The sequence below is a fragment of the Salvelinus sp. IW2-2015 genome, linkage group LG13 (genome assembly GCF_002910315.2).
Source record: "Salvelinus sp. IW2-2015 linkage group LG13, ASM291031v2, whole genome shotgun sequence".
Classification (NCBI taxonomy): Eukaryota; Metazoa; Chordata; class Actinopteri; order Salmoniformes; family Salmonidae; genus Salvelinus; species Salvelinus sp. IW2-2015.
Genome location: NC_036853.1, coordinates 23479953 through 23503830, shown reverse-complemented (window position 1 = coordinate 23503830; position 23878 = coordinate 23479953). Strand labels below are relative to the sequence as shown.

At 42.6% G+C, this 23878-nt stretch overlaps 1 protein-coding gene across 2 annotated transcripts; it reads left to right on the top strand.

Annotated features, from left to right (window-relative positions):
• Window positions 1-49: 49 nt before the first annotated feature.
• Window positions 50-22768, top strand: LOC111972340 (UDP-N-acetylhexosamine pyrophosphorylase). 2 transcript variants are annotated; one of them, XM_023999361.2, is made up of 11 exons: window positions 50-151; window positions 1187-1528; window positions 4671-4875; window positions 10286-10461; window positions 10554-10726; window positions 18683-18876; window positions 19438-19578; window positions 20362-20550; window positions 20713-20754; window positions 21957-22023; window positions 22164-22768. In XM_023999361.2, exons 2-11 carry the CDS (start codon window positions 1246-1248, stop codon window positions 22254-22256), a joined length of 1563 nt encoding a protein of 520 aa, XP_023855129.1. In that variant the 5' UTR covers window positions 50-151; window positions 1187-1245; the 3' UTR covers window positions 22257-22768. The 2 variants fall into 2 exon arrangements, with proteins under 2 accessions (XP_023855129.1, XP_023855131.1); XM_023999363.2 differs by lacking the exon at window positions 20713-20754.
• The last annotated feature ends 1110 nt before the right edge of the window (window positions 22769-23878 follow it).

Genomic DNA, 23878 nt, shown 5'->3' with positions numbered 1-23878 from the left:
CTAAACTGCAGGGCGTTCCCATTCGATAGTGCCACGTCAAAGTGACGGATGTAGCTAGGTGTACTCGAGGGGGCGGGGGTACGGTGGTCAATACAAGAATCACCGGATAGACGCTGTCCGACCGAATTGATTCATAGACATTGCGTTGAAGGTAAGCTTTTATTAACTTAATCTGCTACTCACTTCGTTACATTTTCATCCAATAGTCTAGTTAGTGCATTTTGTTTTTCAACCAGGGTTGTAAAATAGCTGTGAGGTTTCAATTATTGTCGCGCCCCCCATTGGTAGCGTGCTGTTGTGTAGGACCACAAATTGAATGATGATGATAATAGTCTATGTGTAGGTAGTTAATATCTGATTTGGTTAGTTAACATAACCGCAGCTTTATGGATCGACATGGTGTAAAATGTGTAGTATTACGTTTGCTAGCTAACGTAGTAATAGCCTGCTTGTAAATAGTTTTGATGCATCAATGGGGGACTCCTTTATCCATTGTATGTTAGAACACTTCCCATGTCGTGGATTGTCTGAAAGCCGTGGAAATGTTCTGTGAAGTTTAGTGTCAATGATATAACTTAATATTGGTGTCCCGAGGATCTGGTTTTGCCCTGCTTATTGCAGTAGACTTGGCTTCAAGCTAAAGAAAAGTTACGCCACTATTGGGGTGCCAAGTTGACAGCTCCGCTCATCTGCTGATGTAAATCAAAGGGGATATGGTAAAATGGGCGTGTAGTCTGTCTAGTACAACAAGTCCCCTACTGGAATGTCGTCATAGATGTCTACTGAAGTCACCAAGCTTTGCTTGAAGAAACATGGCAGGCACACCCATGTAATTATGGTCCCACAAAGATCATGGATGTACGTGTTGCTGTTCACCATATTTATGACAAAAATCCAGATCGTGAAACCTCTTCTCTTTTTAGTCATTAAGCCAGGGTTGAACCAGAGAGGACCCAGCATCTGTTTCTAATTAAGGGCAAGTGTATTCCAATGATGCTGCGCCAGTGCTTCCTAATACCTATCTGATGTGACTATGACACTCACAATCATTTTCTATTGTATTGGGTGTGGTAGATTTCAGAGGAGATTTGAGCCCAGTAATGTGATCCTCATGACTGTGTGGGCTAGTTAAATATCCTTGACACTTACAACACGTTCCTGTTTGCTTCTTTTCTGGGTGTGGTAGGTCGTTTCCCGAGAGGAGATTCTTCTACAGTAGCTTAACCAAGCAGTGTGATCATCGTCATGGAGAGCACCAGAAGCATACTGACCCAGAGGTTGGCAGAAGCTGGCCAGTCTCACCTCCTGCAGTTCTGGGATGAGCTGACCCCTGAGCAGCAGGCTGAGATGACCTCTGACCTGGAAGCTATGGACTTCCAGGAGATCAACAGGTTCTTCTGCAGTGCCATGGAGGTGTCGGGCAACAGCAAGCAGAAGAAAATGGACGCCCGCATGGAGCCAGTGCCCAGGGAGGTGTTGGGTAGCGTGACCAGGGACAGAGACTGCCTCAAGGACTGGGAGGAGGAGGGTGAGTCATCTGGTACAGGGGTTCCCAAATGGTGGATTGCTTGGGACCAGACCAGAGTCAAATCCATATGTCAAATACTTGAAAAGTATTTTAGTTGTGGTTGGTTTAGCTTGGAATTGACGGTTTTGGTAAAGTCGGTCACAATGATGCATGCATTTCAGTCAAAATAGTGCATCTCTGCCACAATCTTAAGCTGTTTCTATTGATCTCTTTCAAATTGTGGCTAATTTAATTCAAGGGATTGAATTCCACTGGTTTTCAACATCTTAGATTATTTTACATGCTACCAGGAAGTGAAACAGGCAGGTAGGGAAATCAGGTATGCAGTATAATGTTATATAGTAAGGATGTCTTCTGCCTAGTGTTACATTCTAGACTAGTCGTGAAGTGTGTGCAGCGCGTGTGTTTGTGTGTGTTTGTGTGTGTCGGTTGTCTCAGTTACGCGAGGGCATAAACTAAGGTAAAACATTATGGCCTCTCAGCTGGATTTGCTCAACTCCTGTGTCCTCGCTCCTTCATCTTCTCTCGCCTCCTTTTGAAAAAGGTAATGGGTAGTCGAGGAGAGACTGTGGACGAAAATGCTCTTGTATGAAATGAGACTCCTTCTCCACTCGCGCATCAATCAGGCAAATTATGTTTACAGGGGTGCATCCCAAAATAAATGTAATTTTTTAATAACAAATTAAGTTAATTGTGCAAGACATTTTTATAGGTAAAACAATAAATAATATTTTTAAACGTTTACATGCTTTTCTCCTCCAACAAAACAAAAGAGGATTCAAAGGGCATGTGGCAGATTTCAAAACTCTTCTGCGAAGGTGTCTGGTAGGATACACATGACTATCCTTGATGAAACATGGATATTGAAGAGGGGAGGACACTCTTCAGTTAGCCTTCTAATGAAGTGATATCTCGTTGACCACTTATTGGTTTCCGGGTCACGGAGGAGTGAGGGTGGAGGACAGACTTTTGCCCAAATGAGTAAAGGCCTATGGAGTACAATTTCCTCCAACTAAGCAGGGCTACTGAAACTAACCTTTACAACATGTCCCTGGTAACCCCCTTCAAACAGCACAGTGACAGACAGCAGAAGGGATCATTTGCTGTGATCAGGTAATGGCAACTCTGAGGGGGTTAAACAAGACCTGGTAACCCGTACATGACTTGGCAACCTTAAAGGTTAGGGGGTAAACCATGATGTTGAAGTGGGGGTCCAGCTCAATGTTTAGCAGGCCTTAGCTGCAGCTGAGGAGGTCCAGCCTGAGGGATGGAGGGGAGAAGCAAGGGAGCATCTGGTTCTGGTTTGGGCCTGACGTAAATGGAGTACTGCGCCCTCATTCATGAGGTCATCCAGCGCTGCGTCAGTTCTTAATCATGGTGGTGTGTCAAGGCAGCCAACATCTACAGCAGCAAGCTAAGGATACATACACCCCAGGGTGTGTATGTGTGTCAGAAAAGCCAAAGCCTACAATGGTACCTCCCAATCCACTCTCAAAGGCTCAGAAACGTGAGTGCACTTGTGGGTTAATCACCAACTCTTATAGCAACAGTTTAGGTAAGGTAAAGTAGAGCTGTATAGTAAGGGTGTTGTTGACGTAGTACACCATATATACAAAGGTATGTGGACACCCCATCAAATTAGTGGATTCTGGGATTTCAGCCACACCCGTTGCTGACAAGTTTATAAAATTGAGCACACAGCCATGCAATTTCCATAAACAAGCATTGGCAGTAGAATGGCCTTACTGAAGAGCTCAGTGAATTTCAACGTGGCACTGTTAAGGATGCCACCTTTCCAACAAGTCAGCCCTGCTAGAGCTGCCCGGTCAACTGAAAGTGCTGTTATTGTGAAGTGGATACGTCTAGGAGTAACAACGGCTTAGCCGCGAAGTGCTAGGCCACAAAAGCTCACAGACCGGGACCGCTGAGTGCTGTAGCGTGTAAAATTGTCTGTCCTCTGTTGCAACACTGACTACCGAGTTCCAAACTGCCCCTAAAAGCAACGTCGGCACATTTAAATCTTTGTCAGAAGCTTCATGAAATGGGTTTCCATGGCCAAGCAGCCTCACACAAGCCTAAGATCACCATGCGCAATGCCAAGCGTCGGCTGGAGAGGTGTAAAGCTCGCCGCCATTGGACTCTGGAGCAGAGGAAACGCGTTTCTGACGGACAAATCTCGGTTTGGCTGTTGCCAGGAGAACGCTACCTGCCACAATGCATAGTMCCAACTGTAAAATTTGGTGGAGGCAGAGTAATGGTCTGGGGCTGTTTTTCATGGTTCGGGCTAGGCCCCMTAGGGAATGACATTCTAGAATATTCTGCTCTTCCAACTTTGTGGCAACAGTTTGGGGAAGGCCCTTTCCTGTCTCAGCTTGACAATACCCCCGTGCACAAAGCGAGGTCTATACAGAAATGGTTTGTCTTGATCGGTGTGGAAGAACTGGACTGGCCTGCACAGAGCCCTGACCTCAACTCCATCGCGATGAGCTGCGAGCCAGGCCGAATCGCCCAACATCAGTGCCTGACCTCACTAATGCTCTTGTGGCTGAATGGAAGCAAGTCCCTGCAGCAGTGTTGAAAAGCCTTCCCAGAAGTGGGAAGCAGCAACTCCATATTAATACCCATGATTTTGGAATGCGATGTTTGACGAGCAGGTGTCCACATTTTTATTTTATGTAACCTTTATTTAACTAGGCAAGTCGGTTAAGAACATTCTTATTTACAATGACGGCCTAGGGTTAACTGCCTTGTTCAGGGGCAGAACGAGAGATTTTTTCCTTGTCAGCTCGGGGATTCGATCTAGCAACCTTTCGGTTACTGGCCCAACGCTCTAACCACTAGGCTACCTGCCGCCCCATGACTCTTGGTCATGTAGTGTATGTTTAGATTGTGAAGTTGAATGCAATTGAACTATGGTTATTGGGTTATCCTGCTGTTTCAACCTGCAATGATTATATCAGGTCACCTTGCTTCAGTCGTTATAGCCATAAAAAGTCGATAGTATTCTTGAGTTTTGTCAACCATCACAAGTATGTTTTGGTTTCAGTTATATTGCTTGAATAAGCTCTGTTTGTACCATATTTACTTTTTGTTAAATTATGGTCTCATACATTAACTGTTATTCTCTCAATTCCTTTCCTAGGTCTGAGGTGCATCTCCCAGAGCAGGGTGGCTGTTCTTCTGCTAGCGGGGGGCCAAGGGACCCGGCTTGGGGTGTCCTACCCAAAAGGCATGTACGATGTGGGCCTGCCTTCCCACAAGACCCTGTTCCAGATCCAGGCTGAGAGGATACTGAGGCTTCAACAGCTGGCAGAACAGAGACATGGAGCCAAGTGCTTCATCCCCTGGTGAGACTGGGACTGGCAGCATAATAATACACCATATGGGTTACACAGCACATAACATGCAGCTAGTGCTGAGTGACTAGTGCTTTTTGAGGTTGGTTCGATTATAAAACATTTATCACGGGTTATGATTTCGGTTTCTATAAAAATAAATGGACATTAAATGCATTAGGCATTTTGTGGGTTGAATGCTCTCACACAGATTAAACAATTAAAAAGKAAACATATGGAATTATTTTAAGATGGTCATACCATGGATCATTTAGCGATTTTCATTTTGAATTTTAGGACCCCTTTAAGTATCAAATTAAATATTGAATTTGGCCTTTACTACTATAGCCCACAAACGCATTGAATAACACATTCATACATGGCAAAAAGAAGACAGTAAAAAAAATGATCATAAGGAATAAGATTTTGAATTGTCTGTCGTATAACTAGGAGACATAAGAAAGCTCTGTGTGTGTGTGTATATATATATATATTATATATCACACACACAGTTGAAGTCAGAAGTTTACATACACTTAGGTTGGAGTCATTTAAAACTCGTTTTTCAACCACTCCACAAATTTCTTGTTAACAAACTAGTTTTGGCAAGTTGGTTAGGACTACTTTGTGCATGACACAAGTAATTTTTCCAACAATTGTTAACAGACAGATTATTTCACTTATAATTCACTGTATCACATACACTAAGTTGACTGTGCCTTTAAACAGCTTGGAAAATTCCAGAAAATTATGTCATGGCTTTAGAAGCTTCTGATAGGCTAGTTGACACCATTTGAGTCAATTGGAGGTGTACCTGTGGATGTATTTCAAGGCCTACCTTCAAACTCAGTGCCTCTTTGATTGACATCATGGGAAAATCAAAAGAAATCAGCCAAGACATCAGAAAAAAATTGTAAGCCTCCACAAGTCTGGTTCATCCTTGGGAGAAATTTCCAAATGCCTGAAGGTACCCCGTTCATCTGTTCAAACAATAGTACGCAAGTATAAACACCATGGGACAACGCAGCTGTCATACCGCTCAGGGAGGAGACGCATTGTCTCCTAGTGATGAACGTACTTGTGTGTGAAAAGTGCAAATCAATTCCAGAACAACAGCAAAGGAACTTGTGAAGATGCTGGAGGAAACAGGTACAAAAGTATCTATATCCACAGTAAAACGAGTCCTATATCGACATAACCTGAAAGGCCGCTCAGCAAGGAAGAAGCCACTGCTCTAAAACCGCCTTAAGAAGGCCAGACTACGGTTTGCAACTGCACATGGGGACAAAGATCGTACTCTTTTGAACGTGTGTGTACTCACTCACTTATTACCGGTCAAAAGTTTTAGAACACCTACTCATTCAAGGGTTTTTATTTATTTTTACTATTTTCTACGTTGTAAAATAGTAGTGAAGACCTCAACTACAAAATAACACATGGAATCCTGTAATAACCAAAAAAGTGTTAAATCAAAATGTCTTATATTTGAGATTCTTCATATAGCCACCCTTTGCCTTCATATAGCCACCCTTTGCCTTGATGACAGCTTTGCACACTCTTGGCATTCTCTCAACCAGCTTCACCTGGAATGTTTTTCCAACAGTCTTGAAGGAGTTCCCACATTCTGAGCACTTGTTGACTGCTTTTCCTTCACTCTGTGGTCCAACTCATCCCAAACCATCTCKATTTGGTTGAGGGATTGTGGAGGCCAGGTCATCTGATGCAGCACTCCATCACTCTCCTTCTTGGTAAAATAGCCCTTACACAGCCTGGAGGTGTGTTGTGTCATTGTCCTGTTGCAAGACAAATGATAGTCCCACTAAGCCCAAACTAGATGGGATGGCATATCGCTGTAGAATGCTGTGGTAGCCATGCTGGTTAAGAGTGCCTTGAATTTCAAATATATCAGTGTCACCAGCAAAGCACCCCCACACCATAACATCTCCTCTCCATTTTTTACGGTGAGAAATACACATGCGTAGATCATCTGTTCACCCACAGTGTCTCACAAAGACACTGTTGGAACCAAATATCTCCAATTTGGACTCCAGACCAAAGGACACATTTCTACCGGTCTAATGTCCATTGCTCGTGTTTCTAGGCCCAAGCAAGTCTCATTCTTATTGGAGTCATTTAGTAGTGGTTTCTTTGCAGCAATTCGACCATGAAGGCCTGAATCATGCAGTCTCCTCTGAACAGTTGATGTTAAGATGTGTCTGTTACTTGAACTCTGAAGCATTTATTTGGGCTGCAATTTCTGAGGCTGATAACTCTAATGAACTTGTCCTCTGCAGCAGAGGTAACTCTGGGTCTTCCTTTCATGTGGTGGTCCTCATGAGAGCCAGTTTCATTATAGCGCTTGATGGTTTTTGCGACTGCACTTGAAGACACTTTCAAAGTGATTYAAATTCAGTATTAACTGACCTTCATGTCTTAACGTAATGATGGACTGTCGTTTCTTTGCTTATTTGAGCTGTTCTTGCAATAATATGAACTTTGTCTTTTACCAAATAGGGCTTCTGTATACCCCCCCTACCTTCTCACAACAAAGTATTGGCTCAAAGGCATAAAGAAGGAAAGAAATTCCACAAATTAACTTAAGGCACACCTGTTAATTGAAATGCATTCAAGGTATCTACCTTATGAAGCTGGTTGAGAGAATGCCAAGAGTGTGCAAAGCTGTCAAAGGGAAAGGGTGGCTATTTTGAAGAATCTCAAATATAAAATATATTTTGATTTGTTTAACACTTTTTTTTGGTTACTACATGATTCCATATGTGTTATTTCATATTCTACAATGTAGAAAATAGTTTAAAAAAATAAACTTGAATGAGTAGGTGTTCTAAAACTTTTGACCAGTAGTGTGTGTATATATATATATATATATACATATATATATATATACAGTGGCAAGAAAGTATGTGAACCCTTTGAATGACCTTAATTTCTGCATAAGTTGGTCATACAATTTGATCTTCATCTAAGTCACAACAATAGACAAACAGTCTGCTTAAACTAATAACACACTAACAATTATACTTTTTCATGTCTTTATTGAACACACCGTGTAAACATTCACAGTGCAGGGTAGAAAGTGAACCCTTGGATTTAATAACTGGTTGCCTCTCCTTTTGGCAGCAATAACCTCAACCATTCGTTTTCTGTAGTTGCAGATCAGGCCTGCACAGCGGTCAGGAGGAATTTAAAACCATTCCTCTTTACAAAACTGTTTCAGTTCTGCAATATTCTTGGGATGTCTGGTGTGAACCGCTCTCAAGGTCATGCCACAGCATCTCAATCGGGTTGAGGTCAGGACTCTGACTGGATCACTCCAGAAGGTGTATTTTCTTCTGTTGAAGCCATTCTGTTGTTGATTTACTTCTGTGTTTTGGGTCGTTGTCCTGTTGCGTCGCCCAACTTCTGTTGAGCTTCAATTGGCGGACAGCCTTAAAATGTCTTGATAAACATGGGAATTAATTTTTCCTTTCGATGTCCAGGCCCTGAGCCAGTAAAGCAGCCCCAATCCATGATGCTCCCTCCACCATGTCTTACAATTGGGATGAAGTTGATGTTGGTGTGCTGGGCCTTTTTTTTTTTTTCCAGACATATTGTCATGTGTTCCTTCCAAACAACTCCACTGTGGTTTCATCTGGTTTTAAGAGTCAATAGATTCTCTTCATGATTAAAAAATGAAAAATAACCTACATTTCAGTTAATCGCTCAGCACCACATGCAACATTACATCAAGCTGACCACCGATCACTGTTTCTCAATCCATTCTTGAGGGAACTGTTTTTGTTTTCGCCCAGTTTGTGAAATCACAAACAAACCATACAATAACAGGGTTGTATCAAAGATATGTTTTTGTGTTCCCCCTCTGTTCTTCAGTTTCATCTGTCTGATTATTAACTACACCTAGATATTGCTGACACTCCCCTGCATCATTCAAGGAAGCGGTTTGATCCCAGAAAGGAGCAGTATTATACAATGCCTATAGAAAAATATTAAATCCTTTAAGTCAGCTGTAAGTTGGCCACTCAGGAGCATTGACTGTATTCTTGGTAAGCAACTCCAGTGTAGATTTGGATTTTTGTTTTAGGTTGTCCTACTGAAAGGTGATTTCCTCTCCAAGTGTCTGGTGTAAAGCAGACTGAAGCAACTTGATCATGCTTAAATATATTTTCAATGTCTGATTTGTTATTGTTACCCATTTACCAATCCCTGCCCTTCTTTTATGAGGCTTTCGAAAAGCTCCCTGGTCTTTGTAGTTGAATCTGTGATTGAAATGCAATACTTGACTGAGGGACCTTACAGATTTACTGTATGGGGACAGAGGAAGGGGTAGTCATTAAAAAATGTCAACCCCTATTATTTCACACAGATGAGTCCATATCATTTATGATTTGTGAAGCTGCTTTTTTCCCCCCTTGACTAAACAAAGGGGTGAATACTTAGTCTTTGCATATCTTATTTCATTTGAATTAATTTGTAAAAATTTGTAGAATTTTCTTTTTCACTTTGAGATTATGGATTATTTTGTGTAGCTCAATGAAATCTATTTCAATCCCAATTTGTAATGCAACAAACTGTCAAAGTTCTAGGGGGTGTAGACTTTCTATAGGCACTGTAAATCCCTATGGAGTAGATGAAGGGAATCATTAAGACTATTCAGGAGTCGGTTGACGGGAAGGAGACGTGTCTAGCTGGCGTCCCGTCTTTGGGGCTGGGCTCTGTAATTAAGATCAGGGATCAGGACTAAGCGCTCACCATGAGATGCCAGATGCCATCTAGTCATAAGGAAGTACTTCCGTTTTTGTGTCTTGTGATGGGTTGTTGCCACAATGTATTTTTAACCTTAGTTAGATCTGAGCATTCAGCTTTTAAAATTCATCTGGATTCAATTGTTTGCCAGATAATGTGCATTATGAATAACCTTTCTGGAATCTTTGTCAAATGAGAGGCAAGGTTTCCGATCTTATTAAACGTGTAAGTAATTATGCAGTGATTCACAGAGAAAAGTCAAACATTGATTTAAAAAAATAGAAAATCATTGTCTTGAGAGTTCGAGAACATGGGACTATACGGTTCGATCTGCAGTTTTGTCAAAATTGAGTTATTGACATAGCCTTGTTCTGTAAATTGTTATCTACCTACAGTATATAGTACTCTAATTACCCCCAATTCATGTTAAGTTCAGAAGAATACTAGATTTTTAAAAYTTGCCATTCAAACCAATGAGGGTTTGTGTCTTTAAAGCCAATTATCTCAGAATCATCTTTTTGCAGATATAACCTTTTAAGAACCAAGCTCTCTCTTTGTATTATCCTTGAATCAAACCAAATGTATCATCACATTCCCCCTGCACATAATGACCAGTGAATGAATGAATCACAAAATAAATCATAACTGAATTTCTACCTAGGTACATCATGACAAGCGGCCGGACCATGGAGTCGACTAAAGAGTTCTTTTCGCGCCACAGCTACTTTGGGCTGGGCAAAGACAACGTGATCTTCTTCCAGCAGGGCATGTTGCCTGCCATGGACTACAACGGCAAGATCATCCTGGAGAGCAAAGCCAAGCTGGCAATGGCCCCAGGTACACAACTTAATCTGTGTGAGAGTGTGTGTGTACATCTGTGTATTTTAGATGTTAATGGGTCAGTACGGATGTGTGTGTCTGTATTTCAGATGGTAATGGGGGTCTGTACAGAGCTCTGGGTACCCAGGGGATTGTGGAGGACATGGAGCAGAGGAGGATCGGGTTCATCCATGTGTACTGTGTGGACAACATCCTGGTTAAAGTAGCAGACCCTGCCTTTGTCGGCTTCTGTGTCCAGAAAGGAGGAGACTGTGGGGCTAAGGTTAGTAGCGCTCTGTCTCTTTCTCACTGGAAGTCTCTCTCTATTGCTGTCTCTTTGCCCTCTTCTGTCTCTCACAACAGGGCCAAATGTGACTCATGAGGTCACCCAATATGTTCCAATACTCTTAAATGACTTCCTTCCTTCTCTAGTCAGATCCTATCTCAGTAGCTTAGTGGTTTCCTCTCCTGGACCTCTCTCCCTCTAAGCCAATGTTCACAAAGGCTTTGAGCTGAAAGCAGTATGGTTGGTCACACTGTGATGAGAAGGAAGATATTGAAATGAATTTAGACTCAGACCATGTTCAGGTCCTGTTGTACAATACCAGACCAGGAAGTTAGTATTGAAACTGTGTTCAGTAAAGGTGTGTTTGGATAAGAGGGTGTGACTGAGGGGATTCAATTAAACTGGCCCGGGTGGCAGTTTGCACCTGGTGAAAAGTGATTGCATTCGTTTTGAAATGCAACAGATACATATGTGTTCCCAGTCATGTGAAATCCTAATACATTTATTTCAATTGACTGATTTCCTTATACTGTATGAACTGTAACTCAGTAAAGTCTTTGAAATTGTTGCATTTATATTTTTGTTCAGTGTAGAAGGCAATGTATTTCATACCGAACACCTGGCTGCCTCCCTGACATGATGCTAAAAACAAAAGTTATGTAGGTTAATTAAGCATGTGGAGTAATGAGTAGGATTCTGTTTTCACATGCAATGTGTTTGCTTTTGATTAAAAACGCGTTGCCTGCCTTCCCACTGAAAACTAGTTTGAAAATGTATGATGTATGTTTTCTGAACAATGCCTCATGCTGCCTTGTTGACAATATGGCAGAGCAGCGCATATTCTATTACTGTTCAATTTTAGCTGGGTGTGCCTCCTTCACCGGACACGTGAAGGGCCATAGCTCGAGTTTCTAAACCCAGAAGCGCAACGACATCGCCTACAAGTGTGAGCAGGGATTTCTATTTGAAAAGCAGTTTTAGCCCATCTTTATACTGTACTGTCTTTGAGACATTGACAACTGCCTTGCCACAACTTCTCCTCTTTAAAGAACTGCACTTCTAATTCACCACAAGGTGGGGGTGTAGACTATCACCCAGAAGGAGTGAAGGAGCAGGCGTTTCCTCACACATACATGGTTCAAACCAAGATGTTTTTCGGCCAACTTTTACATCCCGCCAACTGTTCTTTATATTTGAAATGCATGGCCGGCGCCAAAGCCTCAACTTTTACTCCCGCCAACCGATCTAGTCATGATTACGTTAAAGTTCTGTCTACGGCTTAAAGCCAGTTCATGCTTGCTCTGGAAATGTGATTTGGAGGCTCCATATGGAGTGTGACTCAATTGTGTAGCCTCCAGAGGCTTGCAGAGGCCAAATCGAGCAACATACAAAATCGCTGTGCGTTTCACAAATTTTGTAATCATGTGGAGTACTCTGTATAGCTCCGCATTGACATGATTGGTTGGCGGTAGGGGCGCGAGGTGCAATATAAACAAACTCACTTCCTTCACAGCTGCTCTGCTCTGCTAAACGCAAGAAGTATACATGCCCTACTATCCCATTACTACTATCCTCCTGCCTGTTCTAAACTTTGCGAGGCATGTCACTTCAACCATCTCTTCCCATAGCCCAGGACATGCACTGTTTTCTTAACCACAAATGGATGGAACCATAAATAATTACCGTGGGAAGAAATATCACTGAATAACGACAATATTGGAATAAAGAAGGGCTAAAGCAATTGAAGGCATCAAATTGTTGCTTACTGAAACTCCCAAATTCAAGTTATAATACAAAGCAATACCAACTATTTCAGCAACGTTTAGATCTGCTTTGAGACAAGTGTTGGGAATCAGTCAGATTTTCTTTTCACTAAATCTCTGTTCAGATATTGGTTAGCCAGGCTACAATTAGGCTCATTTATTAGTGCTGATCAGACATTTTTTTTCAAGCCTGGTTATGTAGCGTAACATTCATGAAAACTTTGTATTGTAAACTAGATGTTTTGGGCTTAGTTATAGTGAAACAAGTCTAACAAGTACATTTATTTTTGCCCCTATTAGTTCAACTCTACCATTGAAATCATGCCTCTGTCATCTCAAGGGAGGTGTTTGATATGAAATGCATTCCCTTCTACACCGAACAAAAATCTAAATGCAACAATTTCAAAGACTTTACTGAGTTACAGTTCATACAGTGTAAGGAAATCAGTCAATTGAAATAAATTAGGATTTCACATGACTAGTAATACAGATATGTATCGGTTGGCCACAGATGCCTTAAAAAAAGGTAGGGGGTGGATCAGAAAACCAGTCAGTATCTGGTGAGACCATCATACTGCAGTGCACGAGAGACAGTTCCTGCAAGGTATTTATGACCGTCATAATACTGGCCAACTCGCCCAAGAGAGGGGGGTCTTGAAACCTTCGGTTAGCCGGCACCTTTGATCTCCATCCAGGAGTGCAAGTCCTGACCACACCAACCAACAAAATGAAAGAGAAAAAAGAGAGACAAAGGAAAACAACAATGCAAAACAAAATGATGACATCAAGGACAACAAATCATAAAAGCAAGGCCAACTGAACATGTTTGAGTGCATGTATGGCACTATTTACATGTGTGTGTATATGCATGTGTACAAACACCTGCACAGCATGCATATGATGCCTCCTTGATTAGACTACTGTAGCAATCTTGCTTGAGTGGCAGTATCCTCGCTTATAAACCATGGATTACTGACATGGGGTGCTGTATTGAAGCCACTGTCCTGCCATCTTGGTGGTACTCCTTAATTGTCAAAAATATTTTAAAGCTATAGAAATACATTTATTCATATCTACATTTTGTTTCTTGACATGTATTCTATTACAGACACTTTAAATGCATACTTTTAAATGATGTGAGCAAAAACATTTTTTTAAAGACAAATGTAAAAATATAGACTTTAAAAAAAATAGAGTACTAATGTTACTGGCCCCACTACAACAAATATTTAAATACATGTAATTTTGGCCTTAACAGTTCATTTAAATACTGTAGAATTCCATTCATTCCTATGGAGGACTGCTTCTACTAGGGAGTGGTAACAGTTGCTTCAAAGCCTCAATGGCTAGTACATAGCGTCAGCAATCCAGGGTTTATATATGTAACACAAAATTCAGAAGGCAGTAAGGCACATTTCCGCATATGACCAAATTCAACTTTTCTTTTTTTCTTTTTTTACCTGAGGGTCAACCTTTTATACAGTACCCAACTCACTAATCTGTGAGTTAATTTGACCATTGGGAAAAATAGTTACTGTGTAAATACAGCAATGCGGGTTGGATTGAATTGAGCCCCTAATATAATTTTTTTTAGGGGATGATTGCACTTTTCTTCCAAACACAATACTGCAATAAATGTGAGTAATTTCAAATATGTTTTTGCCCCATGGGTAATAAAATGTACACTGTAAGTAGCAATAGCTCTCATTAACACAGCGCATAACTACTGTGAGCAAACTGTCCAGAGCTATATTTGCTCACGATGCACATTTTATCAGAGCATGCCAGTGAACTTCGGGTAAGTATTGGAAAGTGTTGGAATCAGGTACAACTAGATTTACCCACCCCCAAAAGGAATATTTATGAGCAATTCCCCGCCACCCACAACTTCTCACCTAAATGCATGTTTTAAAAAGTAAGGGGTTAGGCAAAGGCTGAAATTGGGTTTGAGAGTTAACCTTTAACAATTGGATTATTTTATTATTAGTAGCCTAGGTCTACTCTTAACCAAAAGCCTGTGATTTGTCTTAATCAATGTGAATTTGTTTCACTGAGTCTCCATCTGTATATTTAGTTCATTCTCTGTCTGGGAAAATAAGTGGTGGTATAGTTCATCTATTCATTTTCTCATCTACAGTGTATTCCGAAAGTATTCAGACCCCTTTACTTTTTCCAAATTTATGTTTCAGCCTTATTCTAAAATGGATTAAATCGTTTTTTCCCTCAATCTACACACAATAACCCCATAATGACAAAGCACACAGGTTTTTAGAAATTTTATTTTTAATAAATTTGCTATCACATTTACAGTTCAAGTCGGAAGTTTAGATGCACCTTAGCCAAAAACATTTAAACTCAGTTTTTCACAATTCCTGACATTTAATCCTAGTAAAAATTCCCTGTCTTAGGTCAGGTAGGATCACCACTTTATTTTAAGAGTGTGAAATGTCAGAATAATAGTAGAGAGAATGATGGATTTCAGCTTTTATTTCCTTCATCACATTCCCAGTGGGTCAGAAGTTTACATACACTCAATTAGTATTTGGTAGCATTGCCTTTAAATTGTTTAACTTGGGCCAAATGTTTTGGGTAGCCTTCTACAAGCTTCCCACAATAAGTTGGGTGAGTTTTGGCCCATTCCTCTTGACAGAGCTGGTGTAACTGAGTCAGGTTTGTAGGCCTCCTGAGCGCCTCCTGAGCGCTATGGCGTAGGTTTTTAATCAAGGCTCTCTCTGTACTTTTCTCCGTTCATCTTTCCCTCGATCCTGACTCGCCTCTGCTTCTGAAAAACATGCTTCACCTTAGGGATGGTATTGGCAAGGTGATGAGCTGTGCCTGGTTTCCTTCAGACGTGATGCTTGGCATTCAGGCCAAAGAGTTCAATCTTGGTTTTAACAAGAATCTTGTTTCTCATGGTCTGAGTCCTTTAGGTGCCTTTTGGCAATCTCCAAGTGGGCTGTCATTACTGAGGAGTGGCTTCCGTCTGGCGACTCTAACCTAAAGGCCTGATTGGGGGAGTGCTGCAGAGCATGGTTGTCCATCTGGAAGGTTCTCTGATCTCCACAGAGGAACTCTGGGGCTCAGTCATAGTGACCATTTGGATTCTTGGTCACCTCCCTGACCAAGGCCCTTCTCTCCAGATTGCTCGGTTTGGCCGGGCGGCAAGCTCTAGGAAGAGTCTTGGTGGTTCCCAGCGTCTTCCATTTAAGAATGATGGAGGCCAGTGTGTTCTTTGGGACCTTCAATGCTGCAGAAATTGTGGTACCCTTCCGCAGATCTGTGTCTCGACACAATCCTGTCTCGGAGCTCTACGYACAATTCCTTCGTCCTCATGGCTTGATTTTGGCTCTGACATGCACTGTCAACTGTGGGACCTTATATAGTGTGTGCCTATCCAAATCATGTTCAATCAATTGTATTTACCACAGGTGGACTCCAAGTTCCAGAATCAGCTCTATGGAAACCGGATGCACCTGAGCTCAATTTCTTCTTTTGAATACTTAAGTAAATAAGATATTGGAGGTGGAAACATTATGCTTTGGGGGTGTTTTTCTGCTAAGGAGACAGGACAACTTCACAGCATCAAAGGGACAGTGGACGGGGCCATGTACCGTCAAATCTTGGGTGAGAACCTCCTTCCCTCAGCCAGGGCATTGAAAATGGGTTGTGGATGGGTATTCCAGGATGACAATGACCCAAAACACACGGCCAAGGCAACAAAGGAGTGGCTCAAGAAGAAGCACATTAGGTCCTGGAGTGGCCTAGCCAGTCTCCAGACCTTAATCCCATAGAAAATCTGTGGAGGGAGCTGAATGTTCGAGTTGCCAAACGTCAGCCTCTCAACCTTAATGACTTGGAGAAGATCTGCAAAGAGGAGTGTGACAAAATCCCTCCTGAGATGTGTGCAAACCTGGTGGCCAACTACAAGAAACCTCTGATTGCCAACAAGGGTTTTGCCACTAAGTACTAAATCATGTTTTGCAGAGGGGTCAAATACTTATTTCCCTCATTAAAATGCAAATCAATATATACAATTTGACATGTGTTTTTCAGGATTTTTTMGTTGTTATTCTGTTTCACTGTTGAAATAAACCTACCATTAAAATTATGACTGGTCATTTCTTTGTCAGTGGGCAAACGTACAAAATCAGCAGGGGATCAAATACTTTTTTCCCCTCACTGTACTCCCACTCCTAAATTGCCAGTATGCGCACGGGAGATCTAGAAGGCTTATTACGGCAAGAATGTGGTAAAAATAGGAATGTATGTGTTGTGCTCAAAATATTATTATTAATATGAGATATTTTGTTTATAAAATGTTATTTATTATACCGTAAAGGGTACCTAGAGCAGAGGTGTTTTTTTAAGCTCGACAATGTCAGGAACTGGCTTTAAATGACAGGCTATTCCTCTTAACACATCCAGGGAGTCTCATTCATTGCTCCTTCAAGTAATCTCACTGTACATTGATGGGTTTGATGACAGAAGACACGTTGACTAAAACAAACACTAAAGAATAAAAAATAACTGCTGCAACTATATGAAGTGATACTGGCCTTGTTTTACTGCCTCGTTATGAACAATGAGGGAACCACACAGCCCTCCAACACCGACGGCCTAGACCACTCAGCCTATAGTATCACAAGCCTGATGTATGAATCTGTTTTTTCTACACGTTGAGTTTGGACACTGTACTATTTTTGAGAGGGAAGAAAACTGTACAGGGAGCAGTGGTTAAATAGGAAGCAAKATTTTTTTACGACGCAAGGTACTTATTGAACTATTAAAAATATCACTGAGTATAGAAAACATTAACGCCAGCTCTTTCCATGACAAAGATTGACATGGGGAAAGCAGTGATCCCTTACTGATGTTACCTGTTAAATCCACTTTAATCAGTGAAGATTAACCGGGCTCCTCTCCTTTAAGGTTTTTAAGCCTTTTTTGGTTGTATTTGTGCCTTTTCAGGGGGTGAATGGGCAAGACAAATGTAAGTGCCTTTGAATGGGGTATGGTAGTAGGTGCCAGGCGCACTGGTTTGTGTTAAGAACCTGCAACGCTACTGGGTTTTTCACACCCAACAGTTTCCTGTGTGCATCAAGAATGGTTTATTACCCAAAGGACATCCAGCCAACTTGACACAACTGTGGGAAGCATTGGAGTCCACATGGGCAAGCATCCCTGTGGAATGCTTTCGACACCTTGAAGAGTCCCCAATTGAGGCTGTTCTGAGGGCAAAGGGGGGGGGGGGGGGGGTTGCAACTTAATACTAGGAAGGTTTTTTTTCTTCCATGTTTGGTGTACTCAGTGTGAGGCTGTCAGTCTTCTCTAAAGTCCTCTTTTTTGATTTATCTCAGAGACTAGAGATGCACCGGTAAGGGGAGTTTTTGAAACCTCCAATTCAAAACGTGGAAATAACTCAAGACTCCTGAAATTAGCCTCCAAAGCATTTATAATTTTCTGTGAAGTCCAACCAATGACTACTAGTCCACCAACAGTCGTGCTTGGTACATTAACCTGACTGCAGCCTGGCCTGCACATTTACCAGGTCTGTGCAACTTGTCAAACCATCACCACAAAACTCTGCAGAATGGAGAAAAGGCTTTTTACACTTGAAATATGCCTCCTGAAGTACAACTCTACAATGAAGTACAGGTGTAATTAAGTTAAACATTTAACGCCAAGTTGAGAGCTAAAGTAAACCCATTCCTGCTGCGTGTCAGTCTGAGCTGTGGTGTGGAGGCTCTGCTAGGATCAGAGGAATGCAGGGACCCACCCTCCTGTCGTTAAATGACAGAGACTGCAGTTGTGGCTTCTTCCACCAAGCCTCTCCCCCAGAGCTAAACCCTTCGTCAGCCTGCTGAGCCTAGTCTCCCCCCCCCCAGCCCTACCAAGGTCCAGACTCTCCCCCACCACTAAACCCCTCATCAAGCCCAGCTCTTTCATTTGGACTGCCAACCAGATGAGCAGAGGGCTGGATCTCTGATTTGGACCAGACTCCAGTCATTAAAATGTACAGTCAAATCCTCTAACAATCCCATCCATGTCTTCCTTTCTATCTGCAATCTTCTGTAAACGAAAATCCAAATGCTTTTAGTGGGAATGAACTAGTGCACACTTTGGAGAAGAGGGCAGAATCAGGTGGCAGTCCCAGGTGAGGTAAAATCCTTTCCTGTGACATCACTTCCAGGTGGTGGAGAAGACCAATCCAACGGAGGCGGTGGGCGTGGTCTGTAAGGTGGACGGCTGTTACCAGGTGGTAGAATACAGCGAGATCTCCTTGGCTACGGCTGAGGAGCGTAGCACTGACGGGCGGCTCATGTTCAACGCTGGAAACGTAGCCAATCACTTCTTCACACTACCCTTCCTCAGGGACATCGTCCAGTGAGTCTCTCTCACACATACACACACACATTTAACATAGCTAAACAGTTAAAAATGCACACAGCCACACACACAGCCCCACATACCTCCATACAGTAAGTGAGTAATTACATGGTGAATTGTTAACCCCCATTAAGCAGGTATTTGAGGTCATTACCTGCCTAGTGAGACCCTCATAACCTGAGAGAGAAGTAGTGGCCTTGGCCCTAGCTGGTTTCTAATGAGCAGTGTGTGTCAGCTGATAAATGGCTGGAAACATCGCAGTGAATTTTAATGAGTACCCAGAATCTAAGGTGAAGGAAATGAAAGGAGGAAAAAGCTGCAGTTTAGTTTTCTATGTCTGGACTTTGGAATTTTAAATACATGATGTCTTTGCCAGTGTTTTTCTTTCTCTTCATTGTTTAACAGTTATAACCAAGAGCATGTTTCAGATTTCCTGATCTCCCTTGTCTGTCTCTGTCTTTAACTCTCTCACCCCCTTTCTCTCTCCCTTTCCACCTCTCTCTCTCCCTTTCCACCTCTCTCTCTCCCTTTCCACCTCTCTCTCCCCCTTTCACTCAGGACATTCGAGCCTCAGCTGCAGCATCACGTGGCCCAGAAGAAAATCCCGTACGTGGACATGCAGGGAAGGCTAATCAAACCTGACAAACCCAACGGGATTAAAATGGAAAAATTTGTCTTTGACATCTTCCAGTTTTCCAAGTGAGTGCTGTGATTTTCCAACCGGCTTTAGCATGTGTGGAGCTGGCAGGCTGTTTCCCCTTTTCAAGGAAGTAAACTAAAATTACAATTCAGTAGTTGAAAAATTGGCATTTATTTTCATTGACTTCTCAATCAACTAAAAAGTAGAACCTATTTATTTCAAAAGTTTCTACATTTCTGAATTTGAAATACAAATCACTTCCTGAATTGACTGCCTTCATTTCAACTGCCCGACCCTGGAGGTGAGGGAGAGGAGAAAGGGCAGCAGAATGCAGGAATCAGGGTTCTCCCTCCCCACAGCCAGGCTTCTGTTTGTAAGACCCAGGTCCTGACACCCAGATCTCTGGAGCCCCAACCTCAGCATCCTGCCCCATGGCAGGTTCCAACACCCCAGACCCCTAGCCGGAACCCCAGCTCCATAGCCACTGTCCCAGAGCCAGGAAGCACGGCCCGGCCCTCCTCATCCTCTTCCTCCTGCTGCTGAGGCTTGAGGAGGCAGGTTTTACGAGCTGCTCCAGCCTCCTCTCTCCCTGTGTCTCTCCCTCCCGCCAGCGGTTTAATCATCATGACATCATCTCTGAGTCATGCTGCTGCTTTTCCAACTTTACATGGAGTCAAAGGATTCTTCTCATTGCAACGAGGACGCTATTCTATGTGGCACTATTCGACAACCCTTCACTTTCAGGCTGTTTAAAACTGGAATGGGACGATGATAAATGTGTTTTGTTGTGGGTTAAACGGTATCACTAAAGATGTATTTTCCCCATTGTGTGTGTGTCTCAGGACCTTTGTGGTGTACGAGGTTCTTCGTGAAGACGAGTTCTCTCCCCTGAAGAACGCAGACAGCCAGGACGGTAAAGACACACCCACCACGACGAAACACGCCCTCATGTCCCTTCATCACCGCTGGGTCCTCAACGCTGGAGGACACTTCATAGACGAGAACGGAACACGCGTGCCCGCAATACCCAGGTGAGAGAGAGACACGTACACAGTGAGTATACGCTCTATTTGACACGTTCATCACCATATAGTCTCCCTGTCACAGCTTTTTCACAGTCACACGTTCTCACAGCACTCCCTCACAGTTCCCCTTAACCCTGTGTGTCCTGTGTAATGTTTTAATGTTTCCAGAGACGGATCTGCAGGAAGTGGCACAGCTGATGTCAACCAGAAGTAACTATTCTCTGTGCTACTGACTGAGTTACTGCATGGTGACGGGGCTTTGGCTTTCTCACACATTCGCACAGTTCACTGTAACCAACTGTGACACACACAAACACCCAGGCCGTCTCGATTCTCTACAGTTGCTTCCTCTCCTTGTCACCTGTCCTTTGCTTTCACCTGGTCAGTTTATTCCTATCAGTGTGGGTGTAGTGAAGGAGACGAGGAGAGAAAAGGACTCGAGTTTTGAAATGCAGCCTGGGGTTTACCTGTGCTAGTGCCCAGGTCACTGGGCAATGTCACAGGGTCACCTGCCCTGTGCAGGTGGGGGCAGAAGTACCTGGCTTGCCCACTGACTTGGTCCCTGTTCCAATAGTCTACATATGCATCCTTCCTTCCCCTCTTTCTTTAATCAATCACTGGCCTGCACATGATTAGATAATTGTAAGCCAGTTTACCACCCTGTTGCTTTCACCTAATAAATATCAAACCTTGCTAGATCAGTGATTACCTGAAGGAAGGAAGCATAAGATATTGGAGCAGGGCCTAGTGCTAACTGGGACAGTAGCTACTAACCCACGGAATGTGGAGCATGCTGGGTAATGGGCACTGGGCACGCTTTGCGATCGATGTTACTGATGATGTCACTTAATGTCTGTCTGATGGTGACGGGGAGATGGGTAGACGATGAGTGACTATTTCAGATCTGATGTTGGTCAGTTACCTGTGATTGTGACAGCAACACGAAATGCATTTAAATCCTCTTTATTGTTCAAGGATGATTCCAGTTTTAATATTTATAACATTCATAATGCGAACTTAGTGGTGTCATTTAGATTGTAATAAGGTGTAGTGGCTGTTTTTGTGTGATGTATGCGCTCTCCCAATCAATAGAGACTTCATTCACTTCCACTGACATTTCAGTGCTGACTTAGTCTTCCTGGACCTAGATTAAGCCTACTCCTGGACTAAATGGAATCTCAGTTGAAAGTGCTTTTTAGTCCAGGAATAGGCTTAATTRTAGTCCCGGAAACAGGTCTATGAGTCTAACTGCTGCTGTTGACGCTTTAATGCTTTGCTCCAAACGTTTCATCTAAGAACACCTGGAGCAGAGGATCACACATCCAGCTGCTTTTTCTCTTTTTCTCCTTGCACAAGAGAGAACCAACTAAGCCTCTCCTCCCTTCTTATGCCTCCTTCTCTTTTCCCCACAGCCTGAAGGATGGAACAGACCTGCCAATCAAATGTGAGATCTCCCCACTGGTGTCCTATGGCGGGGAGGTAAGGGGGAGGGACTTAACAGTAGGGCCCTGTTCAAATAGAAAGAAATATAAAAACAAGTGTTTCCCATTATAGTTATTAAATTCAGCTTTACTAGCATTGATGATATCATATCCTGATGTCACTTCCTGTTGTTGCAGGGGCTGGAGGGGCTGGTGAGGGGGCAAGAGTTCCGCCCCACCCTGGTCATTGACGAGAGTGGAGCCCACGAACTGGTGAAGAATGGAGTGTGAGGGACAGCAGGATGGCGGGAGAGAGAAGGAAAGGGTGCGAGTGATGGGGGGGAAAAAGACAAGCCAAAGACCTATTCCACTCCTCCCCCCGTTTCAGTGCAATAATGCTGTGTTCATGCGCTCTTGGAAATAATCTCTAACACAGGTTTCCGACATCCAAATACTGTTAATGTGAGCTTCCAAATCGGAATTATAAGTGGGAAACCTGTGCTATAATTCAGTACCATGAGCTCCAACCCCCAGTTGGAATGTTTTTTTCCAGATTTTTCCACGGAGCACATGACCGCAGCATAAGATGAAGTACAGAAGCCTTGCGTGGCTGGATGAAGCAGTCTGAAGATCAAGTTATTTATTTTGCTTATAAGATGTATTTTTATATGGATGGATGTCTTGTGGGGAAATTACCCCCTACGCATTTTACCAAGTGATTTGTACATACAGATACAGAGAGTACAACGATTGTAATCAGATGATCCTAATATGATTATTACATGTAATGTAGGTACATGGGGAGGGTTTTATTTCTAATAACTGGGTAGTATAGCACACTACTGCTAGCCTAGTAGTAGTGTTACATTTACAAGTAGTAGTTGTCATTTTATTGAAGTAGCAGTAGTTGGATTTTAATTGGTAGTATCGATATTAACATATTTAGTTCAGTCGTATAGAGTTGATGGAAGGGGAAAGACAGTGAACCTGTTGAGCTATATGACCTGTTCGATTTTCTTTATTAAAGAAATGTCCAATTTGCAAGAGGTGTAAGCCTTCTTTGATTTAAACTCAAGATTAGCGCGGTGTGTCGGTTTGCGGTGTGGATTTGTCTGCGAGCGCGCTCTGTTATGACTGTGTTGATTTGTCTGTCTCTGTTTGTGTGTGTGTGTGTGTGTGTGTGCGGCTGTGTGCGATGGATGTTTTTTGCATTAGAAGTCCTGGTGTGTTGAATCAGAGTTTCCAGCAGCAGCATATGGTTTGTGTTTAAGATGGGCCAGAGAGAGCATGATACACACTGCTGCAGCCACTCAGGAAATATAGTCTGTGGCTCCTAAGCGTCTCTGTCTCGCACACACCTACTCATTCTCCATCCTCTCTCATGTCCTCTTTTCTCTCTTACTAGCGCTCACTCCCGCTACAGTATATCCGACAGAAGGTATTGATTGCAGTGATCGAGGYAAATGTGTAGGTAACACTTTTTTATGAAGGGTTCCTTTAAATGTAAATGTTGAATTTGACTGCGGTAAATAACGATGTCTATTGTAGACGGTTATATTCCTTCAGGCAGATATGAAACATGACCATGTGCATAGATAGATGTTTAGCAGGCTGGACTACTTTAGTGTGTGCGCTTTCTTCATTAAGCCACCATGCTTTTCCACCATGAAGGAAATTAGACATTTAAAGGGGAATTCCACCCTGTGATAATTATGATCCTCCCTATGCCTTTTATTTCCTGAGTCTGGACAAAAGTTTTAGTCTACATCAGAAACGGAACACTGTCCGTGATGATGTCATCAGGAGGTGACCGTCTAACTCTTCACTAAGGTGAGCTCTTTCTATGGACTGAGTATAATGTATCTATGGGCTAAAAAGGACTTCATGAATTGTTATAAGTTATTATCATAGTA